This window comes from Brassica napus, chromosome A4, assembly GCF_020379485.1.
Source record: "Brassica napus cultivar Da-Ae chromosome A4, Da-Ae, whole genome shotgun sequence".
Lineage (NCBI taxonomy): Eukaryota > Viridiplantae > Streptophyta > Magnoliopsida > Brassicales > Brassicaceae > Brassica > Brassica napus.
The window spans coordinates 11,500,510-11,520,163 of record NC_063437.1 but is presented as its reverse complement, the minus strand read 5'-3'; the positions used below and the strand labels follow the sequence as shown (position 1 = coordinate 11,520,163).

The 19,654-nt window shown below is 34.9% G+C and overlaps 3 protein-coding genes across 3 annotated transcripts; 1 reads left to right on the top strand and 2 right to left on the bottom strand.

Annotated features, from left to right (window-relative positions):
* Nucleotides 1-1,999: 1,999 nt before the first annotated feature.
* LOC106450560 (protein CHLORORESPIRATORY REDUCTION 7, chloroplastic) lies at nt 2,000-4,476 on the bottom strand. The gene is made up of 3 exons (XM_013892239.3): nt 4,282-4,476; nt 4,043-4,185; nt 2,000-2,435 (listed from the first exon to the last, which is right to left on the bottom strand). The coding sequence occupies exons 1-3, from the start codon at nt 4,334-4,336 to the stop codon at nt 2,163-2,165; spliced, it is 471 nt and encodes a 156-aa protein (XP_013747693.1). The 5' UTR covers nt 4,337-4,476; the 3' UTR covers nt 2,000-2,162.
* Nucleotides 4,477-8,536: 4,060 nt separating this feature from the next.
* Nucleotides 8,537-11,260, bottom strand: LOC125608184 (zinc finger BED domain-containing protein RICESLEEPER 2-like). The gene is made up of 3 exons (XM_048778148.1): nt 9,131-11,260; nt 8,714-9,041; nt 8,537-8,619 (listed from the first exon to the last, which is right to left on the bottom strand). The coding sequence occupies exons 1-3, from the start codon at nt 11,258-11,260 to the stop codon at nt 8,537-8,539; spliced, it is 2,541 nt and encodes an 846-aa protein (XP_048634105.1).
* Nucleotides 11,261-14,959: 3,699 nt separating this feature from the next.
* On the top strand, nt 14,960-16,721 carry LOC106454462. Its single transcript, XM_022689516.2, has 2 exons — nt 14,960-15,904; nt 16,044-16,721. The coding sequence occupies exons 1-2, from the start codon at nt 15,492-15,494 to the stop codon at nt 16,213-16,215; spliced, it is 585 nt and encodes a 194-aa protein (XP_022545237.2). The 5' UTR covers nt 14,960-15,491; the 3' UTR covers nt 16,216-16,721.
* The last annotated feature ends 2,933 nt before the right edge of the window (nt 16,722-19,654 follow it).

Genomic DNA, 19,654 nt, shown 5'->3' with positions numbered 1-19,654 from the left:
TCTATCAATTTCAAACTCTTAACAATTAGATCGACACAAAATGATTAGATCACACACTCAAACGACCACGGATCACAGATCAATCAATGGATATTGCGAAACAAAGAACAGATCAGTTGAAACAAAACGGATCGATCTAAAAACTGATCAAGAAGATGAACAGGTTAAATCGAAACAAAAGAGAAACGAGTACTTCCCTAACCAGAGATGCTCTGATACCACATAATACGTCCCTAGATTGCTTCTCTGGATAGTATGGGATAGATCCTTGCTAGAACGAATCAAAGACTCAAGCTCTACAAGGTTGTGGATCGATTGGTGATACAAGAGGCTGCGGAAAGGCTCCTTGATACTCCTAAGTGACTAGATCGGATATGACACACCGAGATAGACACTCTTGGGTTGCTGGATACTACACACCAACAAGAACACTCAACAACTCGCGGACAAGCAGTAGAGAGAACAAAGAAAGGTTTTGATAAAAAGATAATTTATTCTTGATAAAGGGGTTCAAAGCACACTTATATAAGAGAAGTTGGAACAGACTCCAAGCTTCTCGAAAACTATCAAGAGAGTAAAAGCACACGCTCTCTTGGAAATAGAAACAAAAGACAAGTTTGAAAACATGAAATGAAAGACATAATATAACATAAGGTTGATCCGGGATAAGGTTGGATCGAGATCATCAACTAAGGGTTTTGAGAAGCAAATCTATGGCCTCGTTAAAAACCTATCTTTGGAAAACCCATTGGGACAAAACCAAAGATAGGGAAAAAGAGCACACATAGATTGCTTGCCTAGTTGATGATCAGCTTGATGGTGAAGTAGCTTGAATGGTGATAAGTGTGTCTTGGTTGATCAAGCTTCTACCAAGACATTCCTCTTGCTTCCATGACATCTTAACCAATCCTCCAATAACTTGCGTGAGCTTCCTTGATCTTGATCGAGTCATAGGTCCTTGTGGCAAGACTAGAACATCTCCATCAGTCGGCTTATCCAGATCCTCATCATCTCCATTAGCTAGTTGGTCCATGATCACATCATAGACCTCACAAGGTTCCATCATAAAACAAACAAACATTTCTGTGCAAGATTGAATAATACACTGCAAAATGTGTTTTGATCACTTGCCAATAGAAGCCAAAAGAAGTTGATTAGCTCACCCTCTACTGAGTTGGTAACTCCATAGGAGCTGTAGAATCGCAATGACACACTGTATAACAGAGAAGTTCCACCCACACTTTGTTGAGTATCTCTCATTTGTCTTTGCCATACTTTGCTTCTAGCTGCCTCAGGTTTTTAGCTAGGCTGCTTGCATCAAAGAACACTGATTTGCTTCAATGTCTCTTGACTCCCATTGGATCAGTATCATTACAGAAGTCAAGGATTTGCTTGCTGGCTACCTTCTGCAATTGTGTCTCATAAGTGTAAGAAGAGAGATCAAAGCTTAAGAATGATGTTTAAATTAACTGAATTGTAAACCCAAGCTCTGATGACAATTGAAAGTGTTCTTTGTGAATCCAGCATTCCCGTAGTAAGAAGGGGAGGTCTTGCATCCTCTGCCAAGAGAAAATGAATCCAAATGACATTACAGCTCAAGATATATCAGTTTAACCAAACTAATGTACTTTCAGTTCGTGTCTTATCACAAGCACACATCAATGGACGTGTATAACATGTACCTGAACTTAAACTCCTTTATCGTCCACCGAAGATTCGGTTGTACATTTGAATATCATGAAGAATTTTAACAGTCTCAACAGACACTTTAACGTACTAATCACTAACAGAGATCTAAACATAATGATTTGTGTCCTCCGTTTTCCACTCTTTATCTCCATCTTAATACATACACCAAGATTTTGTTAAAAACAATGAAGTTTGGTAGCCCCTGGATGGGCTAATTAAATTTTCTTAGGTGGACAGACTGAACACTTAGGTTATTGTCCTTTTAGTACAACAGATATAAAGGAAGTTAGAATTACAGTAGACACTATACTAATGGAACAACATTGAGATTATCTCATTAGAACAATAGTAGTCAATTTTGTTCTATTTTAGCAAATTTCTCCATTAGTTACAAAAAAAAAGAAGAAGCAAATTTCTCCATTTTTCTTACAGAACCATGTGCTTATTAAATAAGAGAAACACAATACATTTAATTACTCAAGACGAACTTGATACCATTGAACAGAACCTACTTCTCCATAAACCTCTAGTTCACATACAGCTTTAACCAAGAAATCAACGGCTTCATCAAGGTTATCGAACCTTGCCAGGTCCGGTGGCAAAGATTCTACGGGCCAGTTCTCGAGCCAGCCTTTGAGCTTAGCCTTGAGCTCGTCTTCTGACACAAACTGTTCATCTTGTCCTGCCTCTAGCAGTACGTACGTATCCGAGTTCGAATGCACTCTTCTCCTCCTTATTGCAGAAACCTGTGCACAAACCTAAGTTATATATTCACATCCGTTTATTTAAGTTCAAATATTCATCAAGATCTTTTCAAAAAAAATTCTCTATGCAACTAATGAATTTAGCTAACATAGGGTATGGTTAAGAAGTAATAAAATCATAGAAATTATAAAATCAAAAATATGCCAAATAAAATAACAAAACCTATTAAGTGATTTTATTTTAAAATTCAAATGACAAACCAAAAAAATCTTTGTCTTTTTGTTCTAAACCACAAAATGTCTTTGAATTTAATTAATCAACGATCCGGTAAATTAAAATAAATGGTAAAGTTCTGTTTAATAGCAGATGCATTTTCTGGGTTCCAATAAAATTTACTAGATTCTAACCCACACATCCGTGCGGGTAACACTTCATTTATAGATATAAAATTTTATATTATTTTGTATATAATAATTTATGATAATATATTGCTGTCATTTTAAAAATAACTTAATAGATGATATATAGTTTTAAATATTAAAATTTAACATATGTTAACAATTTTATTTTTTGTAAAAATTATTACTTAATTTATGAATAATAATCATTTTAAAAGTTGAATGATATTTTAGTCACTTTAAACGGTGAATGATATTTTATTTATTTATCTTAATGAAAATATTTTTCAAAATATATTAGTTTACCAATTCAACATAATTTTAATATGTTTGCACAAAAAACATAATTTTAATATGTAATTCATTAATTACTTCTATTTTAATATAATGTAGAATATACTTATAAAATTTATAAAATTAGCATATAATTTCATTATTTTGTTTATATAAAAATTTAATTAAAATTAATTTATAATAATATTATACTACTAATTGAGAAATTAATAAGTGCATTAATTAAAAGAATATTTAAATTTTTAAAAAGATTTTATTAGATTTTTCCTCAACAGATTTTGTTATTCCTAAAACCAAAATTTAAATTTATAGTTAAAATGGATTTGTTATTAATATCCTTATATTTATTTAGAAATGTTATACATTAAATAAATTAATGTAAACAATAAAAAAAATTATTTTAATATATGGAGCTAGACTTCTAGTATGACTATTTTGTAGTAGATAAATATGGTAATTCTCTTTTAATAGAGAAGATATTTTAATATTTAATTCATATATTACGTCTATTTTAATATAATATAGACATAATTATAAAATTTATAAAAGGTTAGCATATAATTTTATTTTTCTTTGTTTTATAATAAATTTGTATTTAAAATTAAGTATAATAATATTTTATTACTTATTACAAAAGTATTTAATTTATTAATTAAAAACAATATTTTAAAAAATTAATTAGATTTTGTCAGATTTTTTCAACATATTTTTAATTTAATATCTTTATAATTGTTAAAATTTTAGAAATCTTATATATTCAATAGATTAATGTAAATAATTAATATATATATGTAATCAAGTAAATTGACTTATTATGACTTTTTTGTGGTTGATAAAAATGGTACTTCTCTTTAAATAGAGAAGATACATACATATATATATTTATAAATATATTAATTTCTGAAAATTTTAACAATGTTTTACTATCAAAATTCAGTTTATATATCAACACTTACACTTAAATGGTTTTTGCTCTTTCTTGGAGTCAAAATGCCCAACATTGGACAACTTATGGGATCATGACAAAGGTTTGTGGAGTTTGCAGGAAGAAATTCTGTTGCTTGAAATCTTTCAATCCAAGCCCACTGGTTTTGTCGAGCTGAGAGTAAATAAAGAAACAAGGAAGTTGAAAAATCAATTCGTTAGGGTGAGAAGACAAAAGTCTAGTTGAAGAAGAAAAGTATTAAGAGCTTACAATTGAAGAGCTTATCTCCACTGTTAAAAATCTGTTTCTGCAGAGAAATCTCCATTTTGATTTCCTGGCAAAAATACTTCAACACTCTTTTGTATTGTAGTAGGAGCAATATAAGCTTCTTGTAGATAAGATGATATGACGAGTAGCATGCACCAACGATTTTTTCTTATAATTTCTAGTGAAATCTATATGTTAATGGGCCGTTAATGACCTTAATTGGCCCAAATATAGTTGTCCCAATAATTGTTTTGCCATAATTAGTCTTTTATCCAATTTTTAGACCATTTTAGTTTTACTTTTATCAATTCTCATGCCGATTGTGTATCCGCTCGGATTCGGACCAGACAGTTTGAGTTTAGCCTCTTCAGCCCCATTCGAATATCATTTTAGCACAGGTTGGATAAATAACATTTTGGGTTTTGATATAATTTGTAACTCATACCAAAACTCATTTATACTCGTACTTATCTTGGATTTGATTAGGTTATTTCAGTTTGGGTTTAGTTAGTTTTAATATAGCATACCAAATAAACCTGAAATTGATTATTTGAAGTATTTATTCAAATTTTATATATCATCAAAATAAATACATAATTAAGTATTTGAAATAATTATTAAATTTTAACAACTTATTTAGGATACTAAATCGATTGGAGTTTTCGGGTTATTCATTCAGGTTTGCTTAATACTATTTTAGATTCAGATACATTTTACAAGAAAATAATTATGATACACATAATGATAATACTATATATTTTGGCTATTAAAATAACTTGGTAAGTGAGTTATATCATCTAGTAGCTAAAGTGTAAAAGACCATTGGCTGTCCTCTTTCCAACTAACATATACGATGCTTTGTTACCAGATCTTTTTAACAAAAATATGAGTAGGAGTGTGCTGTTTGTCACTCCATATGCTAATATCATTTAGAAGATTATGGATTGTCACATTTGTAGAAGTAACCGGACAGACAAAAATGATATAATAAAAGCGATATGTTAAGGAAATTGACGATTGTAAAAGCAAATACAAAAACAATAAGAGATCGTATTCGCGAACGAACATGGAGTCGAGATATAATATCTTTCCTTAATTCTAAATATTCGTTCCGTTGGTGAGACAGCACTGTACGAATATCGAGTCCCAGGATACAACCATGGCAGACGACTCTACGAAATACTCTCGGATTTTATGACTTACGGTAAGGGAATTTTGCTGTTGGTTTTGATGTGAAAAAGCTTAGAAATGAATGAAGAGAAGAGGCGATATTTAAAGAGAAGAACGAGAGCCACTTCCCGCAACAGTTGCTGCACGTGGGCGGAAATCTTGCGGAAATCACGGGAAGTTGAGTTTCGAAAACATATTCCCCAAGACTCTCTCTCATCTCGTTTAAAAATTTCGAGAGGATAAAATGCATAACATTTTATTTTTTAGACAAACTACTTGTCGTTTTAAATAAAATTGTATGATGTTTTTTCTCTTGAATGACAAAACGTTGAATCTAATTTGGTTCCAAAAAAAATTATTCAGTGCTAAGACCCAAGCCCACGACCAGCCGAGCAGTCGGCGCGCGCATAGAGAATTTTCCTCTTTCCTCGAGCCGTTTAAACACTCATAACTCATGAGCATATATATATTTCTCATTTCCTCTCTACTTCCCCGATGTGGATGTTCTTAAGTTTCATTCACTAAAGCCAACCAGGTTTTTGCCATGTGACCCGTAGGCCCATTTGTATTCACATTTTGCCTTTTATTAATTTAGTCATTAGGCTATAATATTAGGCCCAACAACATTTTCATGTGTACCATTTAAGGTATTAATCAAAACTTTTGAATCTCCTTCAACAACGATTTGAGATAATCTTGCACTCCAAACATTTTGTATTGCTATAACCTTCTACTTCAAAACTCGGTCCAGCGTTAATTACCTGCACAACCTGATCCCCACATTTTTGTTAAGCCTTGACAATCCCTGACGATTCAGCCACTTACCTGCACAACCTGATCCCCACATTTTTGTTAAGCCTTGACAATCCCTGACGATTCAGCCACCAATAACGGTTACCCGTATTGAGACCGAAGGCAGCTTCATAATTGCATTTGAGCAGACCGGTCAATCAGGTCTTTTGTGATGTTTGTCAATGGGTATTGTTATGGTGATTTGAGCTCATATACGCCATCCATTCTTCAACGTCAGCCATTGCATAATCCACTGTTTCATGAAAATAAAATTTCTGCTCCTGAATAACAAGAATTTGTGTGATTTCCATACCCGCCATAACATTCCAAAACGGTAAGTGTTGTTGATGAGTAGTAATTGATGATTGTCCGTATAAATTGACCAAAGTATAAATTTTTCGTCAACACTATAATTTGTGTTTAACAAATAATGATAAGGGAGTTTTGATAGTCTCCATATCCCCACAATTCTAAACATGTAAACAATGATCAATAGATTCTGGTTCAAGGGCACATTGCTGAAAAATAAGATCTAGATGCATTCCTCTATAATTTAACCTTGTAGTTGTGCTTAAAGCTAGAATTTACGAGAGAAGACGTTTCAGTTTTGGCACTATATTGAGATTCCTTTTTTTTTTAGAACTGGATCCCTAGCTACATGGATGGTTCACAGGATTGAAAGGCAGGTGTTGACATAGAAACCCATACCCCGAGGAGACATAATAGTTACAATCATGTGTGCCGTTCTATATCGATTGGTCATGTTCTTGTTTTTGAGAAAGATGGATCAATTTTACCAAAGTTTGATCATCAGGAAGAAGAGCTGATTGCATTATCTCCAAATTCTAATGTTTATATGGTGATGTGTTAATAACTGGTCTACACAAAAGGTATTGGAAGTGGCCATATTTGCTGGCCATGGTGGATATACTGGAAACCAATCGTCTCGAGAGGCAGTAATATCTTTCCCATCTCCAACTATAAACCTTGTCCCTTGCTTAATTATAATTCTACACCTGATAATATTGACTCCCAACCATATGATTGATTGCGTCTTGTTTTTGCTTCAAACAGAAGACGATCTCAAAAATATTGGGTCTTATATAGTTTCGCAAATGAACAGTCCGGTTTATTGAGTAACCTCTATTCTTGGTTTGCAAGTAATGCATCATTAAATTGGGCCAAATCTCTGAAACCAATGTCCTCTTCTTTCTTTGTATATTGATTTTTTTCCAGGTTACACATGGAATACCATGTTGTTGATCGTGGTATTGGCTGGTAGATTAAAACACGGCAATCGAATAAACTAGAGTTTCAATTGCCACTGTTTTCAACATAATTTCTTGACATGTTTGACACAAAATTCTGGAAATCAAATGGGTATGTTGTTTAACTCGATTTACAAGTACGGTTACATTTACTTCCTTTTTTAAATTGTTCAGATAAACCTAAACATTTCTCGCATCCACCAACCACCATGCTAAGAAATACTCAAAATACTTTTTAAGAAATCTTGCTTACATTTCTCGCATCCACCATCCACCAACCACCATGCTAAGAAATACTCAAAATACTTTAATGCCATTGTTTTTTTCTTTCGTATCAGCACAATATTATACAAATACGGAGACAGAGGATCCCGTTGACGTAGACATTGACGTGATATTTTCTTTGCAGTATTCCATTAATTAAGACAGAATATTGGAATGTGAATATTAGAACCACTATCCAACTGAGGGGTTGATTGGTAGAACTGATGATAAAACAGTAATGGAATTCTATAAAAGAAATATGATGTAAGATTAGTGATGTCAAACAGGTCGTCCCGTCCCGTACCGCGGCGGGATCGTCATCTCGCGGGTTCAGGCGGGCCCGTCCCGCGCGGGCTGCGGTCTCCAAAAGGCCGTCCCAATCCCGTACCGCCCATGTTCACAGTCCCTTACAAGCCGTCCCGCGGGCTGAACGTAAAAGGAGTGCATAAGGATGTGTCTCGACACTGCTTGCTGCTCCCCTATGTGAAGATACATCATACGTGAAGACATGAATCTATTATTGGAACTGAAAACAAAATTTTACATATATTGTTATTGTTCTTGATTTTTTTTTGGTTTTTGAAGTTCATGAAGTTCAACAGCATGTTAAAGATGAAAAGCCAAGTTTCAACCAAGGTAAATTTCATAGAAACACCAAATGATCCAAATCAGTACTCAAAACAAAACCAAGCACTTTAAATAAAAAATCTTAAATTGTAATTGAAGCAAAACACCAAATCAAAATAACATTTCAAACTCGCGATCTACTCATCTTCACCTTCCCCATCAACAATGGACTCAAATGATGGTAAATTCTCTTCTTCACCATCACCATCGACTTCTTCATCTGAAAATATTTGAAATTTCATTTACTTAGATAAAGGATAATGGAACTCTAGTACTATGGAACTTTTAATAAAATTAAAATGAGTGTTATTTACCATGTGCATAAGATTCGTATCCCTTGATCCAATTCCTAGTGCTTATGAGAGCTTGCACATTTTTTGGGAGTAGACGGCTTCTATATTTATTCAGAACTCGCGATCCAATACTGAAAGAAGACTCCGAAGCCACTGTTGTGATTGGAATACTTAGCAGATCACATGCCATTGCAGCCAAGTCACCATACCGATGCGCATTATCTTTCCACCAATCGAGGATGTCCAAGCTTTGGAAATTAGTAAAGTCCAAAGGTGGTTCTTCAAGATATGCTTGTAGAGGTGTCTTTCCACTCACAATGCCACTGGTTTGGCGAAATGCAAAGAAATCCTAAGAAAGTTGAAAAAAATATTAGATAGGAAAAAAAATATTATAGAGGAATAAAAAAATCAGAAGATTAAAAAATGAAAAACACTCACATTGTAGTTCATAAACAGCCCCATTGACCCTGAGTCAGATGCTTTTTGCGAAGCAGTCTCACGAGGCTCAGTGGAAGGCGAGTTATTCTTGGATTTTTTGTCGTATGACTCAAACAGAATACTCAGCTTGTCACGCAGATTCTTCACCTTTGCATCACGAGTCCTCATGTCAAGCTTCCCTAAACAACATTCGACAATAGAAAGCTTAAACCGTGGATCAAAGACTGCTGCCATTGCAAAAACACCACTGACTTCGTCCCAATATTTGTCGAACTTCTCTTTCATCGGTGGCACCATGTTTCTGACAATCTTGTCTTGGCTTTCCTCATTTCTCCGAAGCCAATCATGGATCAACCAAACCTGATAGAAAAACAAGTTTGCTGTCGGGTAATTCGAACCAGACATCAAGCTTGTGATCACAGCAAAAGGACCCAAAAAATCGCAAATATTGGCTGCTCTAGTCCATTCCTCAGCTGTTGGCGCCGTTTTATAACCCTTCTTATCAAATGCCTCTAACTTAACAAATGCTTTACGGTACTTGATGGCTCTTTCAAGCATATAGTAAGTTGAGTTCCATCTTGTCGGCACGTCCAGTATAAGCCATCCACCTTCTACTACACCGGCAGCATCCACACATTTGTGGAACAGCTGTTCACGCGTTTCCAATCCTAAAACATACTTAACACTGTCTCTTACTTTCTGCAAAGAGTCTCCAATAACCTTCAACCCATCTTGCACAATGAGGTTAAGTATGTGAGCTGCACATCTCACATGAAAAAACTCTCCTCCACATAACAAATCATCATTCAAATTCAGCTGCGATTTCACAATATCCTGCATCGAGTCATTACTCGTAGCATTATCTAGTGTGACCGAGAAAACCTTCTTTTCAATTCCCCATTCTTTCAGTGATTCAAGGAGCTGAACAGCAACATTCATACCAGTATGTGGTGGTGGTAGAGCACAAAACGTCAGGATCTTGCTGTTCAACTTCCAATTCCGATCAATGTAATGTGCTGTCACACACATGTATCCTTCTCGTTTCACTGATGTCCACAAGTCAGATGTGAAGGACACTCGTCCAGGAAGACTCCCTAATTCCCTCTTGAGTGTGTCTCTCTCACTTTCATATAATCGATACACATCTGCTCTCGCTGTGTTTCGACAAATGGTTTGGACATCAGCATTTAAATACGCCCATGTGTCTCTAACTTTCTGATACTCAACGTACGCGTAAGGTAGACCATGCTGGACTATTGTCTTTGCTATCATCTGTCTGAACACAGTATGATCATACTTGCGAGATACTACTTTCCCTTCAGTATTGAGTTGTTGCTGCCTTCCAGTATTCCTTGGATACATTTTACATCTCCACCGATGCCTTCTCAGCCCACTTGTTCCATGCGAGTGAGAATACCATGCATACTCATTCCTGCAATGATTGCACACAGCTTTCATAGTGCCATTACGTTTTTCAACCACCGTGAAATCCTTCCACACATCTGATCGTTGCCTACTCTCCATATCATCCAAACCAGCTACATCCAAACCGGCTTCATCCACACCGGCTTCATCCTCGTCCAACTCATCTTCTAGTAGTTCATCATCAAAATCTGGTATCTCCTCTTGGATCTTGCTCTTCTTCTTCAGCGACTGAGTACTCGGTCCTTTGTTTTTCCGGGACTGAGTACTCGGTGCTTTGTTTTTCCGCGACAGAGTAGACGAGCCCCGAGGCTCTGCCTTTCTCCTCCCTCCATGAATCACAGATTTCAGAGGAACAGTCTTCTTCTGACTACACGCCTGTGCGGAAGAGCCACTACCTCCATCCAGAGTGGATTGGTACATGGGTTTCTGCGAGGCTGTTCCAAAACTGGTCTTTCTAGGAGGCTTCCTCGGTTGGGTTGTTGGAGTTATTTCAACATCATCATCCTCTTCTGAATCGACCAGACTGATCAGCTTTCTTTTGCGACCTTGCTTGTTTCCATCATCACCACCATCACGCTGATCATTGTTCTCATCAATAGCCGCAAGTCTTGCCATGACTTGTTGAGTCTCAAAGTCCGTTGTATCTGGTGGCACGTAGTTAGTATCCAAAGTGAACTGCTCTTCTGAGTTGCTTCTTGATCCCATCGTCTCTCAGGTCTCCGTTGGTTTGTTAGAAGTTTAGAAAATTCTATTCTAAGCTAAGTTACGGCTCCCTTAACCTAAACTACGTGTGTTAGTGGTTTTAGGGTTTTTAAAATATTTTAAATTTTTAATTAAGTTAAAAATTGATAATATAAATTTTATACTAGCTTGAGGACAAGCTAGTAAGCTACGTAAACATTCACATAAACATTCACATAAACATTCACAAATATTTATTAGCTTGAGGACAAGCAGCATATACAAGCATCACTAAACAGATCAATGCAAAACAGAAATATCTCATATCAATAAAGCTAGTTCTAAGCAAGACAATGAGCTCTCATATCAATACAATTATTCTTAAGCAAGACAGTGAGTTAACTTATCTAAACATGGAGTCCTATCTAACCAGTGAGTTCAACTATCTAAACAGGGAGTCCTATCTAACCAGTGAGTTCAACTATCTAAACAGGGAGTCCTATCTAACCAGTGAGTTCTCCTATCAATGCTTATTAGTTCTACGGAAGAGTGCGACTAACCTGAGGTCCTAAAGCTGCTCATAGCAATGGTAGGCTGACGTGCTGACGCCTCCTTGGTCACGACCACTCCAAGAGCTTGAGGCAACACATCCAAAAGCGTGACACAGACAGAAAGAAAATACATATCAGAGATTATAGTTGAAGACAATAAGACATTGAGCTCTCCTATCAATGATTACTAGTTTTGCGTAAGAGAGTGAATAACCTGAGGTACTGAAGATATTAGGGAATGAAAGCTGGAAGCTGACGTGCTGACGCCTTCTTCTTCATACACATGACAAAAACAAACAAAAATTCAGATAAATCACTTGGAACATATCGGCATTACAAATTTACAATGCAAACAAGTAATGTCTTATCTTATAAGAGGAGAAGAGGATGAACCAGTCGCCTCCTTGTTCTTCATCACTTCATCGCCTCAAAACATAAGACAAAACAAAGACAACACGACAAGAAAACATATCAGAACTGACCACAAGTTGCTTAGTTGATATTCTGTAACCATATCAAATAAAACGCTTCTTGGATATTCTAACGAGTTTTATGGACACATTCACAATTTAAACTTCGGTAAGACAATCAGAGACAACAAACAATCAAATGAATTTAATCTGGTCTAAATATTCCAACGAGGTCAACTAGAGACAGAGACCGAGACATAACATTCACATGAACTGTTGAACGGACAGATTCACAATTTAAAAAAAAAAAAAACAACCCAACCGAGACAGAGACATAACACACTCGAAAGACATCAACCTAAGCTAAACAACAAACATCACATGCAATACAGCTATATCAGAGACAAAACAATTAAATAAAGAGGCGAAATGGAGAAGGAAACGAACATGCATGCAGAGGAGAAGCTCCGGTGTTGGATCTTAGAAGAATACAAGCTCCGGCGGTGGAGCTATAAGAAGCTCCGGTCATGGATCGAAGCAGATGAGCTCCAGAAGAGACCAGCCTGCAAAAGAAGATGAGATAATTGGTTAGTGCTGACAAAATAGATCGACAACAAACAACAAGAATCTTTACCGGAGGAGATAAAAGGCGAACGGTAGACCGGAAGCATCAGCGACCTTGAAACACGGTCACCGGAGCTCCTCACACCCATCGCCTTCTTGTCGCACTCTCTCTCTCTCTCTCTCTCTCTCTCTCTCTCTCTCTCTCTCTCTCTCTCTCTCTCTCTCTCTCTCTCTCTCTCTCTCGTTTCTTCAGGTGGAGGCAGAAAAGGAAATGGAAGCATTAGGGTTGCGGGACTACGCGAAACCCGCAGGTCATCCTTGGCCCGTCCCTCTTTCAGCCCGTACCGCACAGCTCCCGGCCCGCTCGTCCCGCAAAAAAACGGGCCTACTAAACCGCGGCCCAAACCCGCCCCGCAGCAGGCCTTCACAGACCCGGCCCGCGGTCCAATCCCTCTTTTGACATCACTATGTAAGATGTATGCTCTCATTAATGTAATTAATAAAATGATTGGTAGGGAATTAATGATTCATATTTAAAACATATGAGGGGGAGGAGGAGGAGGAGGGAGAGAGGAAGATAGATATTTTAAATATGTGCTAGAATGAGATATTCGTAGTAATAACAATTTATATATTTTGAAAGAAATACATATACATTTGAAATTTTTAAAATACAGTATATGTAAAAAAATGTATGATTTATTCTAATATTATTATTTGGCTAAACTATATTGGTAAATAAATTATAGATCATATTAAATGACAGGGGAAATGAAGAAAAGAGAATAAGAAAAAAAGCAAAAAAATTGAATCAAAGGTTGAGATTGTTTATGGACAGATATAGTAATATCACATAATAATGTATTGCATATTCTATCCAAATTGTTCATATGGTTATTTGGTGATTTTTTTTCTTATGGTTATACATGCTAATTTCCCTTATATATAATCATTTTTGAATTTATATATATTTTAAATGTAAATTTTCTACCAAAAGCTTGAGAGCATTGATAGCATTGATCAAAGATCAGTAAGAGAGTATTAGCATTTTGTAAATGTTATCCAAATTCTATTCCAATAACTTTTGATTGGATAATAAAGAGGATGATGCTTTTACAATGCTTGTCAATCAAACAATCATAAGATTTCATAGCTTCTACATTTTAACTATCAATCAAATTTTAACAAATACTTAAATTAACATTATAAAAAAATTATAGTTAGAATTTCACCCACCAAAATTCTAAAACCACGGCCTAAAACGAAATGTTAAACCAATATTATCTGCGAAGTTTGAAGGCTGCCAGCTTTTTTTTCTTCTGAATGAATGTTAAATTGATTCAAAAAGAAAATACTGTTTTTACATTTCTTTCACAAACATAGCCTTATGATACTCATATTGTTTCTAGCCACACTTGGTAACAGTCACCATACTTCCTATCCCCCATCAGTTGCGGATCGAAGAAACTCTATTTCCCACTACCCTGTCTAACATCTTGGCGATAGTTGAAGAGCTCTCTGGTATTTCTCCATGTCGCCTTCCATTCCTTTCCTTCCATATGATGTGTATAGCCAACTGAAACACATATCTTGTGATAAACTTATGCATTCGCAGCTGGTGTGCAGCTGTTAGAACCTGCAGCAGACCACTCCAGTCCTGTACATAAAGCTCCTTGAGCAGTACCTTCATTAATTTTCCCCAATCTCAGCAGAGAAAGTACACTCGAAAAATAGATGACTCCTTGTTTACATGACTCTATTGCATAAAACACAATGTGTTTGTGCTTTGGTACCATTGACTCATTCTATCACAGGTTGAGTGCCTGTTTTTGATCGTGACTCACTCTAGGAAAGACTACTTTAGTGTGGAGTGTTTAAACCAGATTGCTCGGGCCCAATCTACGGTTGGGGCATGTCATCTTAGCTGGTTCCAGGTATTTTTCGAGTTGAAACTGTCCTTGTAATTACCTTCAGTTCATGGCAACCACGATGAGAACTCAAATTTTTTAAAACACTCAAATTTTTATAAATTGTGGAAACAACAAAAGTCTCCAAGTTTAAATATTCAAAATTGGTGTTTTCTCTGTCAGACATCTTTTGGATAACAAAGACGTGTATGTAGCTTGTCGTTTTTGTCTATTTCTTTGTTTACGTGTTCTTGCTATTACTTGTAGTTTTTGTTTTTTTTTTTGTTTTTTTTTCGTAAATCACAAAATCGTATAAGATTAATATTTTACCCAAATCCCGTCAAATTCTGACTCCGTTTGCTAGCTCCTTTGAGCTTTGGTTGTTAGAAGCACTTTCTGTTGCATGATATTAAAACCTTCGAACAAGGCTCTTAATTAGCTTTTTGATTTGTCCCAATTCTTCAACAAACAAAATTTTGGTTATAACTTATAACTGAAGTCCACACGTTTTATCTTTACAATTAACTCTCTAATGACGTTTGTTTGTTTAATTACTTTTGTTATCCAACGAAAACAACAAAGTCATTATTAAGGACGACACAGTTATAGTTACAACATAACCGAAACCCAAACTTTCTGCCTTATAATTAATTTCCTTAACGGAGGATTAATTCGTTAGGTAAATTACATTTGTTATTATGTGTAAATTAGATCATTATGGTTACAAATATTCCGTTTCTGAAAAAGATAACCTAGTTTACATATTATATATTGATCTCTAATCGTTACTTCTATTTCTTTTTCTTGCAAGACAGACACAATTATGGATCAGGGAACGAAACCAGACTATGAACCAGATCGGATTCCACCATCTGTTTTCGCAACCACAATGACTTCTAAACAAGAATGGAGTACTCAATCTAACGATTTGTTTAGTATTCACATGGGAGATCAAAGTTTCACCAAAATGTATAAATCTGGAGAACTCTCCAATTTCGACTATACTGCTACGTATATTAACGACAACAACAACATTGATAACAAGACTAATTTGACGGATGCTGGAACAAAAGAGGTCAACATCCTGGAAGCGGAAACCGGACCAGAAGCCGCTAATCGAGATGGCCTAACCAATGTATCTAAACCGGATCTACCTCGGCAACGTCAGTTAAGTCCCACCAAGTCTTATCGCTCCGACACCAGCAATAACAGCGCAGCTTCTTTTGCATTTCCCATGTAAGTAGTTGTCCAATCTTCAGAACAGGCTACATAGTAGGAACCAGATTGGTTGGACCAAACCGGTTTTGAATTAGTTATTAGTATAAGCTCTAATATTTGTTTTAATTTTGTTTCCAAATTTATTATATTTCTGTAGATTACCTGAGTCCCAACAAGATCCAAAAACGGCACTTCAGGTGAAGGATGAAAGTGGTGAAACGGATATATCAAGACCAGAACCAAAGCCCAGTTCTTACTCGGATGATCCCAAACCAGGGGACGGTGGTGGCTGGCTTTCTTGTTTTTCATGTTTCTCAGTGAAAAGTTGAGATTAGTTCTCTTTGTCAAGCCTATTTATTTAGGTCGTAGTTGTCGAAGAGACACGAGACACTAGACAAGATAAATTACTGATTTTATCTTATGTCACACAATTTAGACATGTACTATGTAATCGTAATGTCTGGACTCTGGATGGAAGCGAAAAAAAAAGTGTTGTTTGTTTTGCTATAGACATTTTTACTAGCACCTTTTATTTGTTATAGATTTGCGACATATTTACTAGAGATTTGTCTCAATATGTAGCAGTAATAGAACTGTCACACTAGTACAAAACTTATATTTTCTGTAAATAAACAAATCTTACATTATTTAATGTCAATACTAGTTTACAAAAGAGGAAATTAGCATCTACCTCTAAGAAAATACTTATTCTTGGGTTCACCGTCTAGGTTCACCAACCAATAGGATTGTGTTATTTTATAGAGTTATTCTTGGGTTTACCAATATGAAGTCGTTATTTTATATATCTTTTAAAAAAAGAAACAAAATATTATCAATTTATATCATAATTTTAAAATTAAATAAAAAATAAATAATAAATAAAAATAGTACTAGATGCAAAAAAAAATTTTTAGCGCCGTCAGCAAAACACTAAACCCTAAACCCTTGGATAAATCATAAACCCTTGGATAAACCATAAACCCTTGGATAAATCCTAAACTTAAATAAAAAATACTAAACACTAAATTTTAAAAACACTAAAACTTTAATCTTAATCCTTAAACCCTTGGGTTTAGTGTTTTTAAGATTTAGTGTTTAGTGTTTTTGATTTAGGGTTTAAAATGTATCCAAGTGTTTATGGTTTACCTAAGAGTTTAAGGTTTACCCAAGAGTTTATGGTTTAAGATTTAGTGTTTTGCTGACGGCGTTAAAAATATATTTTTTTGCATCTAGTACCATTTTTTTACTTTTTATTTATTTTAAAATTATAATATAAATGGACAATATTTTGTTTTCTTTTTTAAAAGATACTGAATATAAAACAATGACTTCCTATTGGTTGGTGAACCTACAGATTCACCATTGGGGATGAACCTACAGATTCACCCTATAGAGTGAACCCAATAATTACTCTATTTCATATGCAATTTCTTTTATAAAAGGAAATAAAATATTGTCAAGTTCTATTATGTTTTTAAAATAAAAAGGTAAAAAGAAATAAATAAAAACTAGTAGTAATTACAAAAAAAAAATATTTTAAACGAGAAAAATAGTAAACCTTAAATCCTAATCCTTAAACCCTAAATCCTAAACTTTACACCCTTGGGTAAACCTAAACTCTTGGATAAATCCTAACTCTAAATCAAAAACACTAAACACTAAAACATTTAAGGGTTTAGGGTTTTAGTGTTTAGAGTTTTTGATTTAGAGTTTTTGATTTATCTAATGGTTTAGAGTTTATCCTAGGGTTAGAGTTTATGATTTAGGGTTTAGGGATTTGCTGACGACGTTAAAAATATTTTTTTTTAATTATTTTTTCTGTAACTACTATTTTATTTTATTTTTTATTTTACTTTTTTATTTTAAATACATAATATAACTTGACAATATTTTGTATTATTTTCTAAAAGATAACGAATTTGAAATAATAAAATTCTATTGGTTGTGAACCTTAGAGTAAAATTGGTAATCTTAGATTACACTCTCAAACACGGCTGCACGTCCGAATACTTATGTGAAACGTTGCAGACTGAACCAAGAAAAGGAGCATCTTCCCTCCGACAAGACTTTTTCTTCAAACCTGGTTTTGAAGGAATTTTTCGCTACCCGATATCGACTTTTATAACTTCGATTTAATTGAGCTATCTAGAGCTTAACTGTCATCACTTTACTTTTGAGTATATGACTCTTCCTCCCATGTACCAAATCTCGTCGATCATAGTCTAAAACCAGACCTATTTATTCACATAATTCATATCCGTACTAATTTAACACAGATAATCTAGAGGTAAACCAGGAAAGAATTAAAGCCACATAAACCAGTACAGAATTAAAACCAGACATAAGATTAATTTTATTTTTTTGAGGGCCTTCTATTTAAAAATAACTTCTTCTTTTTTGACATCATGTGGATCCAAAACTAATCCTAGTCTGGCTTACATTATTTTGATACGTGGATCATACTATTTTAAAAGTGAGTAAACAAGATTCCATATTCCAGTCTATATGTTGTCTTTTTCAGGGGCTAGGGGAAATACATCTCAAGTACATCAATTAGTAGGTATGGTAAAAATATGCAAAGTTTTAGAACAAAAATTCCTACTGGTAATAAGGTAACTAATTGCACGTTGTTTAAATTTTTTGTATTATCTATGTTAAATGTGTATATATATATATATATATATGTTGCAAAAGAGAAATATAATTAAATTCACAGGTCACATTTTAAGCTTGTTCAGTAAAAACAATTATATAAAATATAATTAATTTAAATTTCTACTCTGCATTCTCATTAATATTATAAATCTTTAGCTAGCATATTTATGTTTCATTGGCTTTAACTATGATGAGTTTGGGCCTTGGGTCCTAATCTTGTCCATGGTCCGGAGCCAGACTTTGATGATATGGGGTGTAAAGTATTCTTTTCACCGGGTTTCAAACCAGGAGGACAATAGTATCAACACATGTGCTTAAACTCACGTTCGATGATGAGGATCATACAGTTAAATATAGTTTTCTAAAGAGCGCAACATGAAGCACTTAAAGCAACCAAAAAAAACAAGCATGAAGAAAGTGGAAAGACAAAAAAAAGTCTAGACAAGAACGTCAACTGAATGTTATGGGTGGGATCCAAAGTCATTGCTATATTTTCTTCATAAGGGTTGTCACGATTCTCGGAGTCTAGCTTTAAAGACAGCATTATATATGAAACCGAACCCTCGAAACAAAAGCAGTAAACCAACGGAAGATCGATTGGACCATAATAGGTGAACTATATCATCAGCGGATATATTCATATAGATATAGACTCGTAAACCACGATGAGGCAGCTGAGGATTTGAGAATCGCAAACCAGGACTACGTTGTTGTCGAGATGGATCAGGGCTCCAGTGATGTTCTTAAGAAGCAAGGCGTCTCAGCTCAGCAAATGTTGGAGCCTCCATCTGATAATCTGGTCGCAGACAAACGATTGTCAAAAAAGAAGATCTCTGGAAGCCCTGAGGTTAAAGGAGCTCGTTCCTTTTAGAACGATGATTGCTAACTGTGGTATGATTGAATTCCCATATAGAGGAAGATGTTGTCGGCGGGTTTTAGGAGCTCGGGTAAGGTTCAATGTAGTTTGGATCGTGCTATCGGTAATGAAGAATGGCACCATTTTTTTCCCACACAAATGTTAGTATCTAATAACAACTAGAACTGTTAAAATCAAATTTTAACTTCAAATAGTTTAATAATCAAAAGTCTCAGTGCTAAGATCTGTGAGTTTTA